The sequence below is a fragment of the Alternaria burnsii genome (genome assembly GCF_013036055.1).
Source record: "Alternaria burnsii strain CBS107.38 chromosome Unknown 698, whole genome shotgun sequence".
Taxonomy (NCBI): Eukaryota; Fungi; Ascomycota; class Dothideomycetes; order Pleosporales; family Pleosporaceae; genus Alternaria; species Alternaria burnsii.
The window spans coordinates 887256-911018 of NW_024066111.1; the positions used below are offsets into that span (position 1 = coordinate 887256).

Sequence of the window (23763 nt, forward strand, 5' to 3'; positions counted from 1 at the left end):
GTGAGGTGATGGGCGAGTAAGGCAGGTGGTTATTGTGATAGTCTGCGCGCGAGACTGTCAAAAAATCGCGGGAACACTCCGTCATTGCCCCGCCACACATTTCACCTGCAGCGGCGCGCGGGGCTGACTCAACCCCAATTTTTCCCATCATGAACAACACTCTCGCATGTGATGCTTCCTCGCCAATGTTTCCAACCCTGCACGTGAGTTTGCATTGCGTATAGGGGGACATGAGCTGATTACCCTAGCATGAGTGTACTCGCGTACCCGTGACGGCACTGGCTTCTTGCGGCGCTCTGCTCATCGTCGCCGAAGGCCCCTTTCTACGCTTCCACCATGCCAAGGACTCGCGGTACATATCCTCAAAACGCGTCTTCAAAGCCCAAGCCGTTCATGGAATACGTGTGTTTTCAGGAGAAAATGCCCATACCATTAAGCTAGTCATCTGGGGTGGAAGACTTGTCCGCGCTCTTGAAATCCACCTCGCAGGCCAAGTTGACGTACAAGGCTTGAGCTTGTGTTTTTCTAATATCGCAAAAGCTTCAGACTGGATTCTTGATCTTGCTCCTAGACCAAAAAGCTTGGATGACGATTCCCAATATCACAAAGCAGTCTGCATTGCTGTCACTGCTCACAACGCACTAGTGCAGGTTGAGATTGAACAAAGGAAGTCAGACACAACCCAGAATACCAAGTGCGCACACCAAACTTTGATCAGTCCTGTCCAAATTTCTTTACTGACACTCTGATCTCAGTGGTCTTGATGTCTCTGTGTTCGACCTTACCTCTAGTTCCCGATCCATCCTCTACTCGGCCCACCTTTTCTGGGAAAATCTGGACCGCGTCCTCGTGGCCGCTGGCACAGCATTTGGCGAGATAATATACTGGTCATGGTGCGATGGTATCCCCGATGCTCCGGCTTCACGCATCCACCGCGTCTTTCTGGGTCATGAGGGCTCGATCTTTGGTGTTCAAATTTCAAAAGAGCTGCCTACTGGATGCTGCCAAAAACTAAGGCGGGTAGTAGCAAGTTGCAGCGACGACCGCACCATCCGGATATGGGATGTTTCAGATGTGATTACGAGTGCGACTACTTCGGAGGCTGATGACAATGACCTGGAAGTTCTAAGGACGCGTCATACCGGCTTCACTAACGGGGCTTTCGACTCAGACGAGTTCAATAGTTCAAGCTGTCTCGCGATAGGATGGGGACATCTCTCGCGCGTTTGGTCAGTTCGGTTTCTCGAAGCATCCCCATGCAATGGGTCATTGCTGCTCCAATCTGCCGGTGAAGATGCCACCGCACGAACGTGGGAACTCACGCCCAACCCTGGAAATAGCGCAAACTTTCTCTATAAGTTATTGGAACTTGATTGCGCAGCGCATCATAGCGGAAAGAATCTGTGGTCTTCAGTTGTCTCTGATGTCTCGACTGGAGTCCAGCAGGTTATTGCAGGTGGCTCTGACAGTAAAGTCACAGCTACCCCACTCACTCGCGTCTTGCAAGCAGAGAAGAACCTGCGCGGTACGATCGCTGAGTATACTGTAAATGACATACTGTCATGGGCGCAAGTGGCCGAAACAGGTCTTGACAAAAGTGGACTGGTGCAGCCCCCAAAACCTTCAAAGAAAGCAGAGTTTTTCAGAAGCTACTGCTTTGTAGACGAGACCTCGTTCTTGCTTACGACAAATTCTGGGAACGTACTAATCGGTACATTATCATCCACCAAGGTTCATAACCAATCAAGTCTCCTTTCAGATTCGACTCTACTTGATCGATTAGAAGACCTTTCTGGTTACTCCGTTTGTACGAGTGGGTCTCGTCCTGGTTTCGCTTACGTTGCTGGTGGCAGCGGCAATATCTATGTTTATAGCAAGATTTCGGCTACCTTCACAAGCCTCTATGCCGTTGGTAGTAAGATCGGAGACATATTCGCTGCCGAGCTGGTAAATTCTGATGGTCCAGGTTCGACAGTTCTTCTTGTAACTCTCGTTGGTCAAGGTGAAGCGCGACTATTATATGTGGATCCTAATTGCAGCACAAATATTCAGAGAGTCATACCAATACCCGTAGCGGACTCTTCGACCGGTTCTGTCATCACCAGCATGACATATGCGAGAGCATCCGGCAGGGATTTTGTTATGGTCGGGTTCCGACGTGGATCGATTGCGCTTTTTAACGTCCACAACGATGAGGAGGGCAAGCATGAGGCTACTTTGCTAAGAGTCATCGACAAAGCACATGGAGGAGAAGCAGTTACCTCGCTCACATGGAAACCCTCATGTGAAGCTACTGGGCTTGGCCATCTGTTCTCAGTAGGAAGGGATGGACGTCTTTGCGTGCACCAACTTGGTTCATCTGCGAATATAGTCGAATTGGTACATGACCTTGCGCTTCCATTCGGGCCCAACATCGAAGGGTTATACGTCCAGGATGGGCGACTCTTCATACACGGTTTCTCAAGCAAGAAATGGTACCTTTATGATGTCACTAACGAAGAGGAGGTCATGAGCATCGACACCGGAGGAGCACATAGGAGTTGGACCTTCCGGTCGCATTTGTCTGTAGGAGGTACTCTCGTGTGGACACGAGCTTCTAGTATGCATATCTGCAGTCAGAACGGAGCAAATCATGCTGTCATTCGACCAGGGGGTCACGGGCGTGAAATCAAGGCGGTAGCGGTTTCACCACAAGGTGGAAGCCGATCTCGTCAACTTATCGCTACTGGCGCCGAGGACACCGATATCAAGATCTTCCAGTACGCTGAGAAAGATTTCGCTTGCCGAAGGACTATTCGCAAACACACCACAGGCATTCAGCATCTGCAATGGTCGCATGACGGCGAGTATTTGTTCAGCAGTGGTGGCTGTGAAGAATGTAAGGCCTCTGCTTAGTCGTGCAAGTGTGTTGCTGATTTTCCTTGCAGTCTACGTATGGCGGGTTCGTGACTTATTGACATCTGCTGTCGATATCGGAGTAGTATGTGAACATGTATTCGTGCCAGAAAGTGAGCATGCGGACTTGAGGCTTATGTCTTTCGATGTAATCACGTTGGGATCTGCACATACTATTGCAATGGCATTCTCAGACTCTAGCATCAAGGTGAGCTAGTTCCTTACTCGTGCTATCACAAAGCACTGACACACACAAGGTTTACCGTTTTGACCCTACTGTTACTGTGAAGTGGCAGCCTCTTGCGAAAGGCCTGTACTTCACATCCTGCCTAACGCAATGTATGTTCCTATCTATAACGAAGGTCTTGACAGCTGGTACAGATGGTCATGCTGTGATATGGCCGCTGGCAACCGAGACAGAACGATTGTCAGGCGATTCTTCTGATCCGACCCTTCAGCTGGCATGGCATCATCCGGCAAGGATACACCAGAACTCTTCGAAGGCCATGGCATGCCATTCCGTCGATGCAGACACTTGGCTCATCGTGTCTGGCGGAGATGATGGCAGCCTGGCGTGTATACTCGCACAATCTACATCCTCACACTCGTCGACTTCGCCGGCGACCTCTTACGTTTCGCCGCCAATCCTCGCCAGTCGTGCACATGGCTCTGCAGTGACATCATGCAGTCTCTTGAAGCACAAATCACGCGTTCTCCTAGTCACATCAGGAAATGACGAGTGGGTCCGACTGTGGGAGATTGTCCTTCGGAACAATGATGATGAAGTCAGACATGAGATTTCAGCAGAGCTTGAAGATGCATTGGTGATCCAGAGATTGGGCAAGATCAAGACGAATGTTGCAGATGTGTCCAGCATGGCGGTGCTTGATGAAGGAGATGATGTTACAGACGCGAGAGTATTGATATGTGGGGTTGGCATGGAAGTCATACGCATAGCCACGTGAAATGATCAACGAGAGAAGCCGAATACATAGATTGCATTTAGATTAACCGTGGTTATCCTCCACAATCGAGCGTTATCTAAGATCGTCCCTAGATTGCCCTGCCGCCGGGACCAGGCCATTGGTCGCTAAGCGATTGTTGTCAGGACAACACATGTCCAAATGAGGTTAGTGTGTGTTCGCGCTTTGACAACACAACACGGCAAGCACGTTCACAACCTCGACTGAACCTGTCTCACACCAGATCGACAACGACACACCACGAAGACAGCGAACGTCGACAAAAATCATGGTCGCTACACGCCGCGGTGCGAAGAAAGCCCCAGAGGCCACCTCTGCGCCCTCAAACACACTCAACGCCCCTCCCAAACGCGGCGGCAGGAAGAAGGCAGTCGATGAGATCGACGAACTCGCGCCTTCCCCAATCAAACCCACAAAGACAACCGCTGTGAAGCGCAAGGCGAAGGCTGAGCCTGAAGATGCCGAGCCGCCCATGGCTAAGAAGACGGTCGCAACAAAGACAGCGCGCACAGTCAAGGTCCAGACGAGAGCTGTGCCTGCACCTGCTCCAGCAACAAGAGCGACGCGTGGTCGCAAGGCTGAGGAACCTGCCGCTGCAGAGGAGCCCGAAATTACCGAAGAGGCGCCCAAGCCAGCAGCCACTCGTACACGCAAGATCGCGGCAGTAAAGCAGGCACCTGCACCCAAACTTCAGAAGCCTGTTGTTGCCGAAGAGCCTGCTGTCGAAGAGGCACCTAAAGCAACATCCAGGGTACGCAAAGCACCTGTACCCGTAAAGAAGGCGCCCACCACCAAGAAGAGCGAGCCTGCTGCCACCGAGAAAACCACCGTCAGTGAGCCGGCTAAGCCAGCAACTCGAACCCGCAAGCCACCAGTACCCAAAGCCTCGGCATCCGCTCCAGCCCCCGTCATCGCACCCAGAGCCACACGTGGTCGCAATGCCCCGGCAGTTTCACAAGACTCGCCTCTCAAGGCACCGGCCCGGAAGCCTACAAAGAAGGCCACTGCTGTTCCCAAGACGAAAGCTGAGCCTGAGGCTGTCGTCGAAACAGCTGAAGAGCCAATCGCTGAAGTAGTCGAAGAGCCAATTGTCGAGGCAGTTGAAGAGGCAGAAGAGCCAGTTGAAGAGGCAATTGAACAACCGGTCATCGCGGTGGCTGACGAGCCAGCCATAGAAGTGATTGAAGAGTCAGTCGTCGAGGTTGTCGAGCAGCCATTCGCGGAGTTTCCTGGCTACCCTACAACACCCACACACATCTCTGCCCCAATGACTTCTAGGGAAGCCGTCGCTGAACTACCGGGCTACCCGACTACACCATCCCACGTCATTGCGCCTCTGTCAAACGAGCAGGGTCTTGCAGAACTAGCAGGATACCCCACGCCGCCTGCGCACATCACTGCACCCGTTGTAGCAGCCGCCCAGGAAGATGATGTCGATGTCATTGAGCATGAGTACAACGACGTCGCCATGGAGGATGTTGAGGATAACGAGCCGGTAGAGCAGAGCGAGGCCTGCCAGGTCTTAACGGTTTCTGAGGCCGAGGAGCATGTCACGACAGTGGTATCAGAGGATTCTCAGCACGTTGAGTACCCTCACATCGAAGAGGAGGAAATGCGCGAGGACCTCGATGCTACAGTTGACATCTCCACATCCGCTGCAAGGTCTCCTGTGACTGTCCAGCCTGATACCTCTAGCTCGGCCGCTATAACAGTAGATAACTCGACTGCCGACATTTCTAGCACTCCCTCTGCCGAGGTCGTCTGCGGTATGACTGACCAGGAAGCATTCGAGGAACTTCCAGCCGCATACCCTACCACACCAACTCACGTTTCCGCTCCCATAACTTCTAAAGCGGCATTGGCCGAGCTCCCGGATTACCCCAAGACCCCTGCTCATATCTCTGCCCCTGTAACTTCTAAAGCGGCGTTGGCTGAGCTTCCGGGTTATCCAAAGACCCCAGCTCACATCTCTGCTCCTGTTTCCTCCAAAGCAGCATTGGCCGAGCTCCCCGATTATCCCAAGACTCCTGCTCACATCAAGGCACCGATGACTCCTCGCCGCGCTCTTGCTGAGTTGCCCGACTATCCCACCACACCAAGCTTGGCACTCGAAGCTGCTCTCCAGGAAGAGATTACCAGGTCAGTCAAGAAGCAGACACCATCGCCTGTGAGATATCCAACTCTCAAGAATGACTCATTCGAGCTTGAGGAGCCTAGCGAGATTGCCGACATCAGCGAGGTCACTGAGGCTAGTGAAGTCGGTGAGATTGCGGTTGCGCATACTGCAATTGAACCTTCCCCGTTTGTAACCAGGCCAATCATGCAACTGGCGCCACTCAAACTCGCTCCTACTTTCGCAGCACCCGAGCCAGCATCACCCAAGAAGTCTGCCCTGCGATCACCTCAGAAGGTCAAGGACGCTAAGACCCCGAAGAAGACTGTTGCTTGGACCGACGTCCAAGCGGATGAGAGCGATCTATTCCTGTATGACGGCATTCTTCAGGGCATGGTTTTCTACGTCGACGTCACAAGCAACGGCAGGGAGCAAAACTTCCTCTTCCGTGGTCTGCTCGAAGATCTCGGCGCGAAGGTAGTCCAAGATATATCGCACGCGTCCTTGAGCCACGTTCTCTTCAAGGACGGAAGCATATCCACACTGGAGAAGTGCCTTGAGAGCAAGGGGGCGATTAAGTGTGTCAACGTTGGGTGGGTGTTGGACAGCGAATCAAGCAAGAAGCGTATGGACGAAGAGCACTATCTAGTTGATCTATCGGTTGCGAAGCCAGCAACTCCTCTTCCCACAACCGTCGCGAAGCCCTTCACGCCGTTCAAGACTCCTTCCAAGTACGCGCTTCCACCTTCGTCTCAATGCAAGATGCCCAGCACACCAACAAGCTCCGAGTTCGATCGCTCCTTCAACGACGATAAAGAAAATTGCGAGGTTGGCATGTTCTTCGACAACGACAAGAGCCCTCTCGCACCTCGGACTGCTCCTATCAAGAAATCGTCTTTCCTGTTTAGCAGGTCAGCCATCAAGACTCCGTCCAAGTCCATCTTCCTTGGAGCTACGCCCTCAAAACCGATCTTTTCGACTGTCAAGCCTGCTCCTCAGGCTGCCACTACTGTTAAGAAGCGCCCCGCAGAGTCGTCTTTCTTCGGCTCCCTTGGCCCGCCCAAGAAGTTGCGTCTCTTCTAGTGGACCCGTTGATCCTTGTCAGTCTTACATGGGCTTTTTTATTTACGGAGTTTGGGGTATCATATGTGCATTGGGTGGCGCAGATTGGATAAGGTGTTTTGTATCTTCTTTGCAAGGTCTTAGTCGTGCTGTTGCCATCCCTGTTCGCCCTCCACCGCGGCTTGAAGGTTTCTACTGAGTGCTGCCTCCCCGTAAGGGTTGGCCTTCGTGGAAATCCAACATAGCCAGGTGAGGGGGCGGGCTAGTGGCATCTCTGCATACTTCGGATCTTGCTTGCTTCTCGTCTTTTTCTCGGTGGTGCACACGGTTAGAATTGGTCTCGCATATCACGGATGGACGATACTGTACGATACAGTTGGGCATTTTTGGCGTTATTGGATTCATTAATACTCTCCAATGGAGATGATTATGGATTGGGGTTGGAATCACTTGCTTTCGTATCACGGCATTGTCTCGTTTAGGTACAAATGACAACACGAATACTTCATACTGCTTCTTGTTAAAGATCTTTCGTGATATGTGGTTTACTGATAGTACGATTGGTAGATAGTCAAGAACGTGCTGTTTGACAACCGCTACTTAAAGCATAGTCAGTGTCTCCGAGATCTGTCAAGGACAGCAATTTGTTCGATGGGCATACCAAACACTTTCCCTTGCTAACCAGATACTATTGAGGGTATAGATATAAGCACTCGAAACTACATACGGAACGCACGAACGAAAGACGAAAGACGAAAGACAATCTATCGCGACGCCTGACCCATACCCATACAACCAATGAGCATCGACGTCCAAGGAAACACAATATCATGCTATCTAGTCCAAGTCCCACGATGCCTATCGATTCTTAGTCAGACCTTTCCTAATCATCACCCATCACAATCCTCTTCCTCCTCCAGCCACTTAACGGCCTGATACTCTCCCTTTCAACCTCCCTCCCAGCAGTTCTGTGGTAAGTCCTCCACCTTTCCTCTTCGGTCTCCCTCTCCTTCTCTTCAAACGAATCGCCCCAGAAACTATCTCGGCGCGTACGGCTCCGCTCCCGTGAAGTAGAGCGCTCACGAGACTCCCATCGCTCGTTTACCCACCACTTATCGGTGCGGTGAAAAGGGTCGTACGTGGGTGAAAGCAGAGAGGAAGAGTGCGGCCGGCCAAATTTGGCGTTGATACTCAAGTGGAAGTCACGATCTTCAGGCTCTGAAGAAGCGGGGCGGTCAGAGTATCTGTAAGTACGCCTTGATTCGTAGCTGCGAAGTCTATCGTCGTCACCAGCATCTTTATGGTTGTGCCGGTTGTCCCTGACGATATTGTAGCGCTCGAGTTGCGAAGGCTGGTCGCGGACTGTCAAGGCGCGGGAAAGCTTGGCTGGCTTCTGGTTGGTAGAATATGGGTAATCATCAGCGTCATCGAGATCAGAGAGTGTGATGCTGTGACGGCGTTTGTTGGAGTCGCGACGTGCGAGGGGACGGGTGTAGTAGCTGTCGTGATCCGGGGTACGCTCGCGGGTGCGAGTACGGGTTAGGTGCAAGTAAGACATTGTTGGTTGCCTTATGAGGCGAATGGTCTTAGATGATAGTTGAAGAACTGTCGAAAGTGGTCGTCTTGCAGTATTGTTGGATCGGAAGTACTTATATTCTGTAGATTGCGAACTGGGCAAACAAAACCACGGTCCTCAAGAACCCTCTAAATACCATACGACCTGATGTCTCAACTGCCTAGAAAATTCCGAACGACATCATGTCTGGTAAGCACGGCCTCAATGCACCCCATGAACACCCAACGTGCTGCGCCTCCTCCTGCGGCTCAAGAAGTGGCTGGTGCAGATCTTTCCGTGATATGATTGGCTGCGCCCACTGGCGGCGTGCTCCGCATGAACGATACTTTACCGATAAGTTCTTGACCGCCAGAATATTGAGGCTTAAAACTCCTCTTTAGTAGATACATGGTTCTGACAGCCCCCGCGGTGTGTATCATGGAGAGGTCATGACAGCTGAAGTTGCGGTCGCCACTGCGCGGCTGTGACAATGTGGAGGTGTGGGGGCTGGGAACACGACGGTGAACGATGAACTGTGTGTAATCAACATGCGATAATACAACGGGTACCTGCCGTCGTTGAGATGGATGCCTAGGGAAATACGCCATTTCCTTCCGATGTGTTCGTTGATCTTCTGTCGCCGGTGCTCATGGGTGCTTCGCTGGTTGGAGCTTACGACGCTGCGAGGGTCATGCGCTCTGAATGAATCATAGCTAGAATCAGAGGCGTCTTTCCAAGGTTTTTCATGGTGGAGGCTGGTCAAGAAGTGTGACTATTGCTGTTGATAGAGGCGCACTGACAGGCATAACCAGATTCTTGACATACCGCGGTGAGCATTTTCAGGCCACAATGTCTACAACCCACAAGACTCTGTTTGGATTATCCATCGAATTGCGTACTCGCGCTTTACAGTCAACCGACTATCACAGTGTCAAGCCCAGGAGGCCTGCAAGTAGGATCAACTAGGCCATCGACTCGTGCCTGACCAAGGGCATGGTAAGTTTTTCGTGTCTGAGTTCCATAATCGAAATTGCTGCCTAGAAAATGTCATTGAGACCTTGATGCACTAGTCTCATTACCTGTAGAGTTTCGTTGCGGCTCTCACATACCGCTTTCGTCACTGATCTTTACTCGCCCTCGTACTCCTTGCCCAAATAGCTCGTATGTTCTCCCGCAGAGTCTGCTACAAACCTGACGTTCCACGGGTGCTTCGAGAGATCAGCCTCACTGTGCGAGTTGAACTGCTAGACATGCTCTGCTTGCGTAAGGCAACAGCCCCGTGACGCTGTTTGTTATCTAGCTTGTGTCGCATATCCAAGTCCTGCAAACTTGCTAATGTGACGAAACGTGGTGTATCTAGGACGTACAAATGTGACCGTTTTATGCAAGACGATGCTTGCAATGGTTTAGATACTCAGCCCGGGACCGGGGAACTGCGAGTACATGGAAACTCAGCCCGGTCAATGAGGTGGGAAAGCTGGAAAAGATACAGCTTTTACGAAGCAATTGGATGAAGCGCTCGTAAAGAATCAAAAATGGTCTGCCAGTAATTCGCCTCCAAATATGTTATTTGTAGGCATTTGCATCCAGAACGTATTAAGTAACACCTGCTGCATGACCAAAGGCATGCCGGATACCCATTCGATCCATGTTCGCGCTGACTGTGCCTCTGTAGTCGCCACAGAGTCTAGTGTGACAGATGGATGACATGAAAGCCTCTCCACCTTGTTGGTTGAATACCAAGAACTACAAGAGGGTGGTTCGTGAAAGTTTCCGCGTTTGGGTGTGCTGATTTTCACGCTTAGATGTGATCTTCGTGTATGGAATGGGTTTTATTTTTCCATGCTTGTTGGTGTCGAAGAAAAGCTGGATTGCTGGTATCAAAGTTCTGCATGTCAGCGCGTAGGGCTACGATGCAGCAAAGCGGCACATCCTCGCCTGGAAAAGCCGCAGCCAAGGCGCAAGCAGGCTCTATACCACGGCGAAACTTACACGGCTGGCAGACAGAGCCTTTTAACTAGCCCTAAACGAACATGTATACGCGCATATCGTTTGCAGCTTTGTGGGCGGGGTGCGCTGTGTCAGCTTTGTCCTAAATGTATTCTCCAACACGTGCATGCATGAAGAACGGTTGATGACACCCTGTACATCTCGTAGCGCTAGCCGAGAAGGTAAGATACTATCGAGGCCATTTCTCCTTATTGGCAGTAGAGTCGCACATGGAACATGATGCATCGAACCTTGGGGGCGGAAGGATTCAGGTGTCGGTTAATCATGACGCGATCCCAGCTCCGCGATAGAAGATGCATCTCATTTGAAATGGCAGGCGCATGGAGCAGGTGTTGTTCCTAGTGCTAGCATGAGTGTGGGAAGATTGTAGAAAGTATGGGTATGCGGAAAACCATGCTGTCTGGAAATGTGAAGTTGTAGTTGATGCATGAGAGTTCGGAAATTGTGACAACGCCCGGCAGCGCTTGGCATGTGATTGTGCACCTAGGCGTGCCATGGCCTCTATCCGCTAACCACGATGAGGCTTCCCTGGCTGCACAGCTTGCGAACTTACTCACTTGGAGACATGGCGGCACGGAAGAGGCCTCAGCGTTTGAGCGCGCTGCGTGTTTCCCATATTCTCTCCTGCAGGCCAGATTGACGGCTGTAGCACGTCGACATGTTCCTTCCACCAGAGCTCCTGACGCTCTTCTTCCTAGCGAATGCCGCAGCGGCTGTCCCTCGTATGCAACCGATGCCGAGCCAACTGAAGAGCATACAGGCTAATGTGAAGCAGAGGTCTCCTTACTGCCGAATGTCACCGAGACTGCCCCTGTCGAATGGGCGACCGTATCTATCCCGACAGAGACAACAGGAACGTTTGACGCTGCTGCTACGGAGAGTGTGTCCATAGATAGGGGAGACGGACTTGCAGAGGGGGATCCATGTAATTCTGCGGGGACCGAACAATGTTGTGTTATAGATGACACCACTTGCGGCGAGACTAGCCGTCAACTCAGGCCTGGGGTTCCGACTGCGACAGGTTGGGGGGAAACTGGTCCAGCTACCGATCGTCTTGTGACGTTAATTGCGACTGAAACGACCGTTACCGCAATTCGACCGACAATTATCAGCATTGAGACGAACTTGGTGGAGGACGGATTCACACTGGGCGATGCTACTCAAGCGAGTGGGGACAACAATGGACAACAGTCTTCGGTCACAGTAGCAAACACAGTCCGTCCTTCGAACAAGCCCGGGCCATCTGGGGATAACATAGCGGGAGGAGACGCCCCCAGTGTTTCGGGAACGACATCGCAACAGACAGGGCAGAACAGTTTCCTGCTGAGCCTCGTCTCCCAGCTTGGTGGCACGCCATCGAACGTCCAGCCCGCATCTCCAACCACCAATAGCCTCGGCCAAACGATCACGCCTCCAAGTAGTGACAATGGAGGAGGTCGTGCTTCAGCGCGACCAGCGACTACTTCTGATTCTGGCATGCCGAGGGATACGGATGAAGCGTCGTTTCCGCAGGTAACACCGACAGTAGGTACTGGCTACCTCGTGATAGGAGGAGCATGGACAGTAACGCTTACGCCTGGTCTTTCTATCTACCTTGGGGGCAACCTCGCTCCTACGATACTAGAAATGACAACAGACGCCACAGGTAACACTCTGGTAACGGTTAGTTCGAGCGGTACTGCTGTCACTGCCACCGTGCGTGTTGCACTTACTACCATGACCATGCCTAAATCTGGCTTCGAAGCAAGTGTCACCGACTCTGCACGCCCAGGTGAGCAAAGTGCCAGGTTGGCGACCACCTCTAGCAAGGGAGCTGGTGCCGATAAAACAAGCAAGCTTGAGTGGTGGACGGGTGCTGTCTTGGGCATACTAGGCTTCGGTATACTTTTGTAGCAACAGGTAGCAGCAGCTTCTGAGATCATGCACCTTTGACACTGTAATGTCAAGTATATCAAGGTTTATAGTAATGCTCGTAGTCACATGCTACGTCTCGTGAGTATCCCAGCCTCCTCCGTGCCCCGCTATATATTTCACCGAACCCACGTCCCACCTCTTCCTCCTCTTTTCCGCATCTTCCGCGTATCGCTGCTCCCTTTCCTCAAAGTTCGAACAACCGGGAATTCTCTACTAAGCTTCGCTCTTCCAGAACCCTTCTCGCGAAAACCGAACACGGACTGCAGCACTAGCAGCATGTCTTCTGACGCCGACAAGTCCAATATTACCACCACCTACAAAGCTGCCAAAGACTTGGGGTTCCATAGCTTCAAGGCTTTCCTGGAGTCGTATGGGCTGAGGATCTGGGAATTAGACGACGTGGAAGAGGGCAAGGCGATCATGAGAGCCATGGGCTACAACGTATCTTGAACCGTTCCAACTGGAAACCTCAACGGAATTTCACCTTGTGGGAAGCAGAAGTTTGAGTCGAAGAGTGCACGGAAGGGCTGATGAGAAAAGGATGCAAAGTGAGGGGCGCTGAGGGAGCTCGAATCGATACAATCGAATGTGAAAGCCGTTTGTTCATCCCAAAACCTGAATGATATATCAACTGCGTTTGCTAAGCGTGAGACTCATTATACGAGTATTGAAAGTAGACATTAATATCGCTACATACGATTATTGTATCTTCGTTGTGTTCATCGCCTGGACCCATGGCTTCCAGAACTCCTCGATACCACGCTCGTAGTTCCATCCTGTCCAGTTGTAGTTTGTCATACCCCAGGTATCAGGAAATCCTTGCACTCCTGATCTGATTCTGTATGAACCGGCAATAGACCACATCATCCAGCTAACATCGTTGTCGATGGTGTATTCTTTCAGACAGTTCTGCAGAGTGTTGTTGAAGAGGGTTTCGTCTTGAGCACTGCCAAACTCGCTCAGGATGACGGGTGTCTCGCGGACAGCCTTCGGGCAGTCACCCGTGATATTGCAGGCGGCTGGTGCGTCGATACCCAGGGCATTGAAACCGTTGCGATAAAAGTTTGCCTTGACGATGTCGCAGGTGCCAGTGTCGATATCCTCGCTCATGCTGTAAAGATGAAGTTCCCAAACGAGCTTGTCGGCCCATGGATGGTCATCGAGGTTGAAGTATACTGGCTCCCTCCTTGCTGCATCTCTGATCGCTGTGCACTTGTAGCAAGGGGCGGTGAGAATGTTCTTGCCGCTAGTCAAGGCTGATAGATCTTGTCCGTATTGCATGCCACCCCACAGGATAAGAATATCGGGGTTGGCCTCGTGGATTGCATCAGCTCCAGCGGTCATGTTGCCTACAAGAGTATCCCAGTTGTAGTAAAGGTCTGTGACGTTCCAAGATTCGCGCAACTCGTTACGGAGAGACATGCTGACTACATTTGGGTGGTCCTTCGCCCAATTGGCAACGTAAGAAAGACCGCGGCGCCAATGTGTTGCGTTGAACTGGAGGTCATCGAACCAAGCAGTACCGTCGATGTGTGAGCAGCACCACTGCGCCTTTCCTGTGTGCACATCTGGGCTAATGAAGATGCCCTTCGTAGCAGCAATACGCGCAATATTGCTCCAAATCTCGAAACGTGTGGTCTGAGCGGTCCAACCAGGGTTCTTCGCGATGATCTCGTTCGTGACTTTGGTACCGTTGACGTACCCAAGGGCATTAATAAGGCCAACTTCGAGCGGGACATCAACACCGTCCCTGTCGTAAACCTGGTCGATCATCTCGATAGCATATCCCATGCGGATATAGTTGAAGCCGACGCCCGCGATATCATCTAGAATCTCTTCCGCTGACGCCCATTCAAGCCCTTCAGGAATCATAGACTCGCCTATAGAGGACGTCAATCAATGTTCACCTACTGCTCAATTGATGCTTGTAACGTACCGCTCATAGGCCAGTTGACGCCCGCCCAAGTTGTCTTTTCACCATTGCTATCGACAATGTCTCGGCCTCGGGTACTGTACGGGCCATTGAAAGATGGGGACGTGCTGTTAGTGGCCTGTCGACGCGCATTATATTGGAAAGCAGTGTTACTGGAGATTCCAGGCAAATATCCAGCCGAAACGACAGCAGCAGCAAATGCTGTGCTAAGCAAAACGCGTGGTCCCAGCATGATGAGAGGATGAAATGACACTTCGCGGGATGCAGGATAGACATTAGGTAAATTCGGACCTTTATAGTCCTCGGTGCGGTATACTCATCACGAACAGCTAACTGGGAAGAGCCTCAACGTCCGTCGGCAGGCTTGCTCAATGCAAATCAAAATCCGATGATCATCGTCACTTCGCGCCGGGTTGTCGGATAAAAGCTGTCCGAGTTGAGGTACCTCCGCATTGCGGGGAAGAATACGAGAAATTAGTACTTGGCGAACGAAGCTATTTCCATGGGGATTCCGCCGGCACAACTTGCAGCGGAAGCATTACGCTTTTCGTATGATGATGTTTAGCCCAGTTCTTGGTTTGAGTGCGCAGGCTTGTAAGCACAATTCATCCGTGCTGTTTGCTAGGTACCGTTGTTATGACGGGTGCCGCTCGGCTTTGAGCAGTACTTTGGCTTATCTTATCGACACGTGCACCGTGTTCCTAGCGCGTTCCTCGATTCCTTCACGCCACACGCCGTCGACCAGCCCTTAATGAGACGCTGTACCTCACACGACCCGCCATGGACGCATTGTTGGAGGGACTCAATGATGCGCAGAGAAATGCGGTGACAAGTCCCGCCAATGTTGTCCAGGTCCTCGCGCCGCCCGGCTCAGGCAAAACTAAAACACTCACAGCACGCGTCGCGTACCACATCAATCACGAGCGACTGCAGCCATGGAACATCATTGTATGTACTTTCACCATCAAAGCTGCAAGAGAGATGAAGGAACGGATCAAGGGATTTGTTGGAGAGAAGCTTGAGGCAAAACTTATCCTGGGTACCTTTCATTCAGTCGCGCGTCGCTTCTTGTCTCGGTACGGTCAAGAGATTGGGATTGATAAGAACTTTGGCATTGCGGATACTAGCGACAGTACGGCAATACTGAAGCGAATCGTCACGCGTCATCAGTACACAGTGGAACCTGGCCATGCTCGTTCCAGGATCTCCAAACTCAAAGCCAAGGGAACCACCGCCGACGATTTTCGAAAGACAACAAAGAATGTCAACGACAATGAGTTTGCGATGGTATATTCCTCTTACCAAGAACACTTGGCTGCCTCCAATCTTCTCGATTACGACGACCTTCTTCTCCGATGTGTGGATCTATTGAAAAAGTCGCCATCATGTGTCTCCACGATACAAGCTGTACTAATTGACGAGTACCAAGACACCAACAATATTCAGTACGAATTAATGAGGTTACTAGCCCAAAGAACAAGACGTATCACCATTGTCGGTGATCCAGACCAAAGTATATACAGCTTTCGGTCAGCAGAGATCAAGAATCTCCTGCGGATGCGCACCGATTACCCGGAGTCAGTCGTCATCAACCTGGAGAACAACTATCGGTCTTCGGGATGCATCCTGACTTCCGCCATGGCTGTCATTGAGCAGGATGAGAGTCGACCACAAAAGTCGCTCATTGCTACACATGGCGTTGGTGAGCCTCCCACTCTTCGCCATCTGGTATCGGCCAACGTGGAGGCAAAATGGATTGTAGAAGAGATACATCGGACCAAAACGCTTACAGCGGGGCTGCTGAGCTATAATGATTACGCTATACTTGTACGCTCATCTCCTCTCACGCTCCAAATTGAGCGAGCGCTCGGACAAATGGGAATTCCCTATCGGATGGTCGCTGGTACGAAGTTCTTTGATCGGGCGGAGATTAGGATCATCTTAGACTACCTGCGCGTGGTCAGTCAGCCAGATCATAATGATGCAGTGGCAAGAGTTATCAATACACCGTCCCGGAAAGTTGGCGACGTTACTGTGAAGGCACTACTCGAAGAAGCAGAGGTCAGAAAAGTCACTCTGTGGAAACTGGTGCTGGATATCGCCCAGGGCAGGAGGAAGTCGGAAAGCAAAGTCTCCGCCCAAGCACAGAAGGGCATTGAGCAGTTCGTCAATGTTATTCTTACCTCGCGCGAGAAGCTTCTTCCTGCTAAAGGCGAAGACTGTAACTTGCTAGGTCTCATATCGCACATTCTGGCTAAAATACAGTTTCAGTCCCATCTTAAGCAGACACACAAGGAGAACTGGGAAGATCGATGGGCAAACGTGGAGGAGCTGGTGAACCAGGCAACACAGATGGCTACGGCAGTTGCTAATGGGGAAGAGATTTCTGACGACGCCTTGCCAGTGGTAGAGGGCATCGAACAGCGAAACGACACCGGAGCCGATATTCTGTCCAAATTCTTGGCCAATGTTACGCTCTCGAGCGCAGCAGACCAGGAGGGAAGCGAACTGGACCAGGTCACCATCTCTACTATTCACGCAGCGAAAGGTTTGGAATGGCCTGTCGTCTTTATGCCTGCTGTGTATGACGGATCTATACCGCACTCTCGAGCAGATGACCAGGATGAGGAGAGGCGTTTGTTGTACGTTGGTATGACTCGAGCACAAGGCCTATTATACCTGAGTTGCCCAGTCAAGCAGTCAGGTCAAGAGCAGACGACCCTTTCCAGGTTCATTTCCGATCGGAAGATACAGAAGCTTTTCAACGACCGAGGACCAGACCTAGCTTTCAAGCGTAGTACCATACCAGATTTGGCCCGTATTCTGCGGAGAGACTGCCCATCGTCTGAAGACATCAAAGGTGCTCTCGGCTTGCTGGAACATCCGGAAGACGACCGATACCCAGCGACTCGAGAGGAGATTGACGGGGATGATCCAACATGGGGCGCATACGGATCCGACAAGTACAGAAGCGCGAAGCCCATCGCTGATGGGCCAAATCAGTCTTTCAAGCGGCGCAGGCTGGAATCGTCGAGCTCTTTCTCTACGGACTCAGTAGCGGTCACCATGAATAGAGCGTCTGGATTTTCGATAGCAACGACGACCATGCCCACCGTCAAAGCTGGTTTCACCAGTGCCCGGGATCTTAGAGATCTCCAGGCAATGCAGAGAGAAGCAGAGCGTATTCGAACGCTAGCCAGCACTCCCAACGCAGAGATTGCCAAGGCAGCCTACAACGACTCCAAGAAAGCAGAAGCAAAGCCTGCCCGAGCGAAATCTGTCAAGCCACTCGCAAAAGGCCAAGGTGCCATTACGAGCTTCTTTAAGCGATCAAACAGCGCGATATCCGAGGAAACAGAAACTGCGCCATCCTTCACTGCGCCGTCTCTGCAACGCTCGCAATCTTCAATTTCCACTTACACTCCACTTCATGACATATCCAATGTGCAATCCTCCGTTTCGCGACCACCACGCCCGTTTCAACCACTCTCAATGCCCAATCACAAAGTTACGAACCGACCAATTCTCACCAAGCCAAAACGTGCCGAGCCCGAAGCCAGGATGGAAAGCACGCGGTATGTCCTTCTATCTAGTTCGCCTCCTAGACCCGATGTAGAGGATACGCATCAAGCAGGGAAGGATGGCAGAGAACCAACAAGTCCGACAAAGCAGACGTCATCGTCATTTGCTTCGGCATCTGGCTTTCGGCCAGCGTCTACATTTCACACAACGTCGATGAACCAAGTGCAGAATCAGTCAGCACAGAGGAAGACGCTAGGTGCGAGAAGAAGCATGCAGCCGTGGAGTGTGAAACATAGTGCTATGCCGAAGCCACGGCCACCTTGATCTGTATTTGAAATGCGTCTTGTTGAGATATCTTGGTTGCACGGATCGGCGTTTGAATCCTCAGTTACGATGCATTTCTGGAATACAGGCATGATCATAGTCGTTGGTTTCTTTTTTTATTATTATCTGTTACTATCGAGGACTCGACAAGCTCTATAGATGAGAGCTCGCTTTAGAGGAGTGCGAAAGCACTGCAATACGACACACTACTATCCTTTACTTCTTTCACCAAACTGCTCCTCTCATACCGTAGGAACTTGAACATGCCCTTTCCTTCACCTAAACCACCTGCCTTCTCTACCGCGGCCATGAAGAGACCAATCGGGTGTCTTCCACACACGGTGTTGCCAGTCTTCCTGAGCTGATCCAAGAACTGCTTGTGTGACCCACTCTCAACCGCGTCGATACTTTCGTGGTCGACAGCAGCAATACTCTCGTGTATGGGATAGTCGCCCGGTACGCGAGAGCTTGACCTAAGCTGAGTTGCTGCTGAGCCGTCGGCGGGCTGGTAGTACGTGTATCGAAAGCGGGAGCCCCAATGACAGAAATCAGATGAGATTACAAACACATTGGAAGGGTCGGAGAGGTATGGCGCGAGGAGGGAGCCGTAGTGAGCTTCGATGGCTGCATCGGTGTTGCCGACCATGATAGGTACTAGAGGCACAGATGTCGAATCATTCTGGAAGTTTGTGTTCTTGAGTGACAGCATCTTGTAGATGTACGGAAGGTGCATCTCCAGACTATGCTCGTCCTCGTCCACTCCTTTTGACATTGTCTCCAGGTCCCATTGGTTTTGTATCTCATCCACTAGCTTTGTGTCTATAGTCAGGTCGCCGAGAGGTGTACGGTACTTGTCGCAGCCTGTCGTCGCAGCGCCAGTGAGGTAGTAGTGGTGAGAGGGGCCGAGTAGGAAGACGCGTTTGCTACAAGCAGTCAGTGCGGAACCCTGACTGTCTTTTTGACCGATGTGTACTCACGCATTCGCCCAGTCAGCGCTCTTGTAGGCCCATGCTGCAGCGGGACCTGAGTACGAGTATCCGGCATGCCTGCACGTCCATGAGCCTCGTCTTCTCTACAAAGTCTTCGGGCACATACGGGGCGATGATAGCTCGCGCGTGTGGTGTAGGTATCGAGACTTGGCCTTGTTGTGAGGAAGCGGAGCCTATGGGCGTCGTGGATTCGGGAACCTCTCCGAGCCAGCCGTCGAGTTGCTGGGACAGGAGTTGTTTGTTGTCCGTATACCAGGAACCAGCGTGGGTGGCTTTACGAGTGACCATGTTGGGTTTCAGTGATGGGAATATGGAGCGGAATGCTCTAGTGGGAATATTGGAAGCTGTTATCGTGACGTTGTATGGGCTAGTTGGTGTTGGCATGTGAGGGGTGGTGGGGTAAAGGCGAGCTTCACCCTTTGTATGACCGACGTAATGCCTTCAGCGCCATTGCTCTCGAGCCAAGAGTGTCAGGCCAGCCTGGTTGTCGTAATTTCTAGATAGACCGGGGTCAAGTTATGGGTAGATGACATCTTTTGCTCATCGGGTCACACGTGCCGACTTCATCTTGATGTTCTGTCGGGTAGTGATGCAATGCGATCCCGACACGCCATCACGCGACGCGCTCGCGCCGATAGATCGCGTCTCCCACGCCAACCACTTTGCATCATCACTCCCCGTTTCATCCCATCTCGCTTTGCCTCTTCAGCACACAAACATACCACCCTACAAACAGCGGATTCACTATTTTTATATACCCCAACCGAAACCTCATCCTCTGTTAACACTGAACATTACAACCATGGGTCTCAAGCGCAAGCACTCCTCTGACGACTCGCCGCTCTCCATGTCCAGCTTCGGCTCCGTCTCGACACCAGACACACAACTACCAATGTCGTTCTCCAAAGGTTACGACAAGGTGATGGAAACAGACGCGCCCGCGACTATGAGAACTAACGCGTGGGACTTTATGAGCGCGAGCCGAGTCAAAAGCAGCGACTGGGGGAACCGCACGCGCAAGCGAGTCCGCGACAACAGACCCGATGAGCGAGCGATACATGGTATGACTTCTAGGCTGCATTCGCCAATTCGCACGATGCTAATTCCATGCTAGAGAACACGCTAAACATGCTCTTCGCCGCGCAACGTAACTACCCCGACGCCTCACCTATCCCATCCCATCCTCTTCCAATGCATCAACAACCTATTTCAATCCCATCAAAACCACAAAAGTCCACGCTGCATTCCTTCTGGAAAGAGCTGCCCGCGCCGCCTGTTCAACCTATCTTCTCAATGCCCGTACAGCAGGAGCAGACTTCATCACAACTGCCGCGGTGCGAAGATTGCGATACACCGCTGCAGAGTGGAGGAGATAGCATGGATGTAGACATGGACATGGACATGGGCGGAGCTGTGGAACATAGTCCTTTCGCGTGCAATGATTGCGGGAGGAATGTGTGTGGGACTTGTGCAGTCGTATCTTCAACACGACACTGCTTGCAATGCGCAACCAGCGGAAGGAATTCGAGAAGGTGGTGGTAGGCTGCGAGTGAGCTTGAAGCGGTGCTTTCAAAAGGTACATATTGTGATGGCGTGTAGCATAGCGATTGGTGATCAGCAAGATATCCCAGCATTATTGAATAGCGAGGCGCAACGGTATCAAGGATGGAACAATGGACGGTACAACAAAGGTAATATACCCAGCTTAGTTCTGAATCGATTGACAGATTTTGGGATACTGCGCTCCCTTTACATATACATGTGTCGCGCAAAAAGAAGCTTGACCACTCGCTGTAAACGACAAAGCATATCGCGAGTATGGGCATCATGGAAACATTGACAAATTGCAAAAAGAAGGATTTGAGGTCGTGCCCGGGTTCTTCTCAATGTTAGGGAAAGAGCTTGAAATCATGTTTTAGGGATGGTCTTACCGAACCGGGGTTATCAGAAATTTGATTGGAGTCAAAATCTGAAGTGATAACCACTACCTAGAATCGAATGAGCGCATGCTTTGGAGTAGTGGAGATGATGGTCAACGTACACTACACAACCTATGGATGCTTCAAATGGTGCAATATGACTTCTCCAACCAAAACAACAAACATATAGCTACAGTTTCTCGCTGGACATCTCATGAATACCACAACGGATTCCATTAGATTCCCATGTTTGAAGCGAGTTGCTGTCTCAGAAGCATGACGATTAGACTTGTGCAAGCCCACAAGCTGGTGGGGCCTCTTATTCACAAAACGCAAAAAAGAGGGGTGCAACCTACCGATTTCGGCGAACTCCAACAACCCTTTCAGGACACGCGCTACGACCTGTGGAATATGTAAAACATACAAAGGGAGTTGTACAGACATGTGAATGATATAGCAAATGATGAAAGTAATCGGACCGTTGCAAAAAGAGTTGTTCAGCGTCCAAAAGTCGAGCAAACTTCCAACCCCTTGGAATGAGGTGCAGAGACGTTCACAACACCTCCACAAGCCCAAGAAAAAAAATTCAAAAAGATTGATGCAACTGCTCGTTACGAGCGGGGAGGATCGAACTCCCGACCTTCTGCGTATCTTTACATTTGATAATGTAAAGCAGACATCATAACCACTAGACTACGCTCGCTTGAGTCGTTTGATGAAAGAATTGCAAAATCTACCGTAATTGTTCTTACGTGCTGCAACCTGCGGCTCAGGTCGAAAATCTTCGTATGGGTCGTAGGCGAGGGCGACTCGCGGAATGCAAAGTGACAGCGGGGTCGGTGGGGACGGTGCTAAAACTGCTCATCTGCATTGCATCGTAACAGAAGGGTACTCTCAACACTATGCATCAAGTTTAGGGTAAATGTCTGACCTTTGCTCGTTAGAAGGCCTGGGGGAATTTGGTTGTTTTCCTGCTTGGGTATTTCTACATTACGCCTAGCGACAGGTCGCATGTCTGCTCACTGAAAGTTCGTGTACGACAAAATGTGGTATGAGTAGATCAGAAGAGTAGTCATGAATTAGAAAGACAAGAAATCCAGTGGGATTTTCGGGCTCAATCTTAGTAGCAACGTTGCTCAATTTGGTTTGCCCCTTCCCCTGACTACACCTGAGTTGCATTTTCCCCCCAAGAACCACATCAGCAGTTCCTGCAGAAAATTACTGGTGCTTATCAAGGCGCGCGAAGCATGCGAAAATTGCGATTATTGTCCTTTACTGCTATAACTACGAAGTACATATCATTATGTAGGCAATAATCGTGTGTTCCCTGTATCGAAGGCGACATGTTCATGTAGCAGTTCTTGATCTGGGTTCAATCGGAGCATTTATGGGTCTTTGTAAGCAGTAACTGTCTCTAATGCATGCTGCGTCGATACTCTAATATCAATCCGAGGAAATCTAGTATTGCATTTAACTAACACTACAGCGTATTGCAGCGTTAAATCTGCTTAGTAGAATATTCGCGGCACTGCATACAAGAGAAAGATAGAATAAGTACAGAGATAACATGCCTTGCCTTGCAGCCTACCTTAGGTTTAAACAAGAAAATTTATTGAAATCAAGAGTATTGTAGGCTTCTAGATTCTTTATGTCTATACTATAATTCCTAGGATACATTGTTGTAGTAGGTGGCGGAGTAAATTAGCCCGATGCATCTCTGCAAGTGACGAGGTAGCGGATCGCAACACCGTCATGTCCTCATGACAGCTTAACTCCGGCCAACCTCAGGCTCACCACCTTCCATCTCACCGACACCCACCACCCGCAATGTCGCACACACTCTTCACCAAAGCGCCTTCGCTACGCAATGTAGCCCAGCGCTCAATCCCGCGTCAGTTCCGCGCTTCATACCATAAACAATCATCTCCCAAGATGGCGTCGGGTGCAGCACCCATCCGCACACTACTCCGCCAGACAACGCTCCGCGCAAGCGCAATAGCAGCGCAACGCACATCCTATCCCGCAACCCAGCAGTTCTCATACCAGACCTATACGCAACAACGCTCACGATCACCCTCACCTCCCCCGCCATACCAAGCACGCAACACATCCATCTTAGCCGCACCAAACCAATGGACGCGCTTCACTACGCCCTACAATACTCTTTCCTCCGTGCGCACATTCACCTCTACATCATGCGGTAAATTTGCGTCCGCCAACTCCTCAGCTCCTTCCTCGCTATCACCAGAAACACAACAAGCGGTCGATGAAGTGATAGAGGAGATACAGGAACTGTACGGCACAGCCAAAGACGAGTTCGAAATTGCATCTGAAGAGAGCGAGAAGAATACTACGTATGCTCCTGATGATCGAGCTGCGGCAAGAGAAGAGTTGGATAAGCTGCTCGAGTATTACAAGGGTGTTGTCGATGGGGAGGATAGGGCGGTCGCGGATGAGGTAAAGAGGAGGGTCGGACAGAGGATCCGAGAGTTGGAGAATGCAGTGTTGGCCATGGAGGAGGCTGCTACACATGGCGATTAAAAT

General features: G+C 51.1%; 8 protein-coding genes across 8 annotated transcripts; 5 read left to right on the plus strand and 3 right to left on the minus strand.

Annotated features, from left to right (window-relative positions):
- Positions 1 to 149: 149 nt before the first annotated feature.
- GT037_004458 (wd domain containing protein) lies at positions 150 to 7074 on the plus strand (the record flags this gene model as incomplete). The annotated part of the gene is made up of 7 exons (XM_038929505.1): positions 150 to 203; positions 249 to 694; positions 756 to 2878; positions 2928 to 3103; positions 3153 to 3234; positions 3277 to 3763; positions 4065 to 7074. The coding sequence occupies 7 exons, from the start codon at positions 150 to 152 to the stop codon at positions 7072 to 7074; spliced, it is 6378 nt and encodes a 2125-aa protein (XP_038787777.1).
- An 862-nt stretch (positions 7075 to 7936) lies between these two features.
- GT037_004459 (uncharacterized protein) lies at positions 7937 to 8611 on the minus strand (the record flags this gene model as incomplete). Its single annotated transcript, XM_038929506.1, has 1 exon — positions 7937 to 8611. The coding sequence occupies one exon, from the start codon at positions 8609 to 8611 to the stop codon at positions 7937 to 7939; it is 675 nt and encodes a 224-aa protein (XP_038787778.1).
- A 2665-nt stretch (positions 8612 to 11276) lies between these two features.
- On the plus strand, positions 11277 to 12982 carry GT037_004460 (uncharacterized protein; the record flags this gene model as incomplete). Its single annotated transcript, XM_038929507.1, has 3 exons — positions 11277 to 11340; positions 11394 to 12389; positions 12765 to 12982. The coding sequence occupies 3 exons, from the start codon at positions 11277 to 11279 to the stop codon at positions 12980 to 12982; spliced, it is 1278 nt and encodes a 425-aa protein (XP_038787779.1).
- A 249-nt stretch (positions 12983 to 13231) lies between these two features.
- On the minus strand, positions 13232 to 14697 carry GT037_004461 (glycoside hydrolase family 5 protein; the record flags this gene model as incomplete). The annotated part of the gene is made up of 2 exons (XM_038929508.1): positions 13232 to 14412; positions 14469 to 14697. 2 exons carry the CDS (start codon positions 14695 to 14697, stop codon positions 13232 to 13234), a joined length of 1410 nt encoding a protein of 469 aa, XP_038787780.1.
- A 548-nt stretch (positions 14698 to 15245) lies between these two features.
- GT037_004462 (uncharacterized protein) lies at positions 15246 to 18283 on the plus strand (the record flags this gene model as incomplete). Its single annotated transcript, XM_038929509.1, has 2 exons — positions 15246 to 18040; positions 18100 to 18283. 2 exons carry the CDS (start codon positions 15246 to 15248, stop codon positions 18281 to 18283), a joined length of 2979 nt encoding a protein of 992 aa, XP_038787781.1.
- Positions 18284 to 18483: 200 nt separating this feature from the next.
- GT037_004463 (uncharacterized protein) lies at positions 18484 to 19588 on the minus strand (the record flags this gene model as incomplete). The annotated part of the gene is made up of 3 exons (XM_038929510.1): positions 18484 to 19234; positions 19289 to 19357; positions 19407 to 19588. 3 exons carry the CDS (start codon positions 19586 to 19588, stop codon positions 18484 to 18486), a joined length of 1002 nt encoding a protein of 333 aa, XP_038787782.1.
- Positions 19589 to 20102: 514 nt separating this feature from the next.
- Positions 20103 to 20853, plus strand: GT037_004464 (uncharacterized protein; the record flags this gene model as incomplete). The annotated part of the gene is made up of 3 exons (XM_038929511.1): positions 20103 to 20361; positions 20415 to 20755; positions 20815 to 20853. The coding sequence occupies 3 exons, from the start codon at positions 20103 to 20105 to the stop codon at positions 20851 to 20853; spliced, it is 639 nt and encodes a 212-aa protein (XP_038787783.1).
- A 2193-nt stretch (positions 20854 to 23046) lies between these two features.
- Positions 23047 to 23760, plus strand: GT037_004465 (uncharacterized protein; the record flags this gene model as incomplete). The annotated part of the gene is made up of 1 exon (XM_038929512.1): positions 23047 to 23760. One exon carries the CDS (start codon positions 23047 to 23049, stop codon positions 23758 to 23760), a length of 714 nt encoding a protein of 237 aa, XP_038787784.1.
- Positions 23761 to 23763: the final 3 nt, after the last annotated feature.